Raw genomic sequence first — 1835 nt, forward strand, 5'->3', positions numbered from 1 at the left:
CACCAAACGCCCCCTGTCCTCGACTCACAACCACCGCAGCCATCACCTAACCCCTGCCAAACCACCACAGCCCTGCTCGCCGTCAGACCACGCACCCAGACGCCGTGGCACCGCCGTCTCGACCTCCCCCGAGTCCACGGTGGTGCCACCCCAACCTAACCATCTAAACCCGCCTGAAAACCCCTGCTAACACCCGTTTGATTGTCCCTGTCAATAACACCTCTCGCCGCCAAATCCGCCGCCAAAAACCTCCCTAACCGCCACCAATAGGGGTGACACAAACCACCCAGTACCATATCCCCGACACCAACCACCAACATCACCTCCCTGAGTCACGCCACAACAAACAAAACCCGACAGAAAAACGAACAAAAGGGAAGGGTTGCACTCATACCTTTTCTGCCACCACAACAGCCACCAGGGTTGCCTATGAACGTCGACAACCACCCTAAGGCCTTCCTTGCTGCGTCGTCAACACCCACACTCACACTCTCTCTCTCTCGATTTGCGTGAAGGTTGGAAAATGTGCCGCTGAAATGAGGTAGGCGGGTGAGGGAGTAGGGTTTTGTAGTGTTAGGGTAGAATTAGGTTAAAATTAGGTTAGATGGTAAATGGGTCATGGGTAAACGTGCCTGGGTAAAAGGGTAAATGGGTAAGTGTCATGGGTCAGCGTGGTTGGTAAAAGAATTAGTTAACGTGACTTCGTTCAGTTAAACCCGTCTTAACAAGTTTACGAATAACTCGATCTTACGATATCAATACGACTAAACAATTAACTCGACTCAAATAGCGATATAAAATACGGAGTATTACAGTCTTCCCCCCTTAAAATGAACTTCGTCCCGAAGTTCGCTCATCTAGCAAACCCCCCACGCATCGATGTGGGCACCAAAACAGATTTTCTAAAGTAGATAACTCATGGATTTAGGTCAGAAACAAAATGTTACATTCTACCCTCCTAAAAAGAAAGTTACGTCCCGGAACTTACCTCATGAAAACAGGTGTGGATAGCTTTCCCTCATGGAAGCCTCAGTCTCCCAAATAACTTCCTCAACATTGTGGTTAGTCCACAAGACTTTCACCAAAGTTGTCTCCCCATTCCTGGTCTTCCTCACCTTCCTGTCCAAAATCTCCTTAGGTGTCTCCAGATAGGACAACTGCTCATCCACCTCGATCACCTCAGGACTCAACACATGTGATGGATCGCTCAGGTACCTCCGCAACTGGGAAACATAAAAGACATTGTGAACTCTGGCTAACGCTGGTGGCAAAGCTAAACGATAGGCCACCTCTCCAACTCTGTCCAAAATCTCATAAGGTCCGATGAATTTCTGACTCAGCTTTCCTCGCTTCCCGAACCTCATAACTCCCTTCATCGGCGACACTTTGAGTAGTACCTTCTCTCCCACCTCGAAAGAAATGTCACTTCTCCTAGTGTCAGCATAACTCTTCTGTCTATCCTGAGAAGCTCTCATCTTTTGCCTGATAATCTGTACCTGTTCAACCATCTCCTGAATCATCTCTCGCCCCAAAATGACAAAGTCGATCGATCATCCCAACACACAGACTCCCCGCATTTCCTACCATAAAGCGCCTCAAAAGGTGCCATCCCAATGCTAGCGTGATAACTGTTGTTGTAAGAAAACTCGATCAACCCCAGTCTGTCCTCCCAAGATCCGCCAAACTCTAGAACACAAGCTCTCAACATATCCTCGAGGGTCTGAATAGTCCTCTCTGTCTGACCGTCAGTAGCAGGATGAAAAGCGGTGCTTATCTTCAGTTGAGTACCCATCAATGACTGCAATTCCTGCCAGAACTTGGATAGAAACCTGGAA

General features: G+C 48.4%; 1 protein-coding gene across 1 annotated transcript; it reads right to left on the bottom strand.

Annotated features, from left to right (window-relative positions):
- Positions 1-989: 989 nt before the first annotated feature.
- Positions 990-1520, bottom strand: LOC141590453 (uncharacterized). The gene is made up of 2 exons (XM_074411045.1): positions 1398-1520; positions 990-1223 (listed from the first exon to the last, which is right to left on the bottom strand). Exons 1-2 carry the CDS (start codon positions 1518-1520, stop codon positions 990-992), a joined length of 357 nt encoding a protein of 118 aa, XP_074267146.1.
- Positions 1521-1835: the final 315 nt, after the last annotated feature.

The sequence above is a fragment of the Silene latifolia genome, chromosome 7, assembly GCF_048544455.1.
Source record: "Silene latifolia isolate original U9 population chromosome 7, ASM4854445v1, whole genome shotgun sequence".
Taxonomy (NCBI): Eukaryota; Viridiplantae; Streptophyta; class Magnoliopsida; order Caryophyllales; family Caryophyllaceae; genus Silene; species Silene latifolia.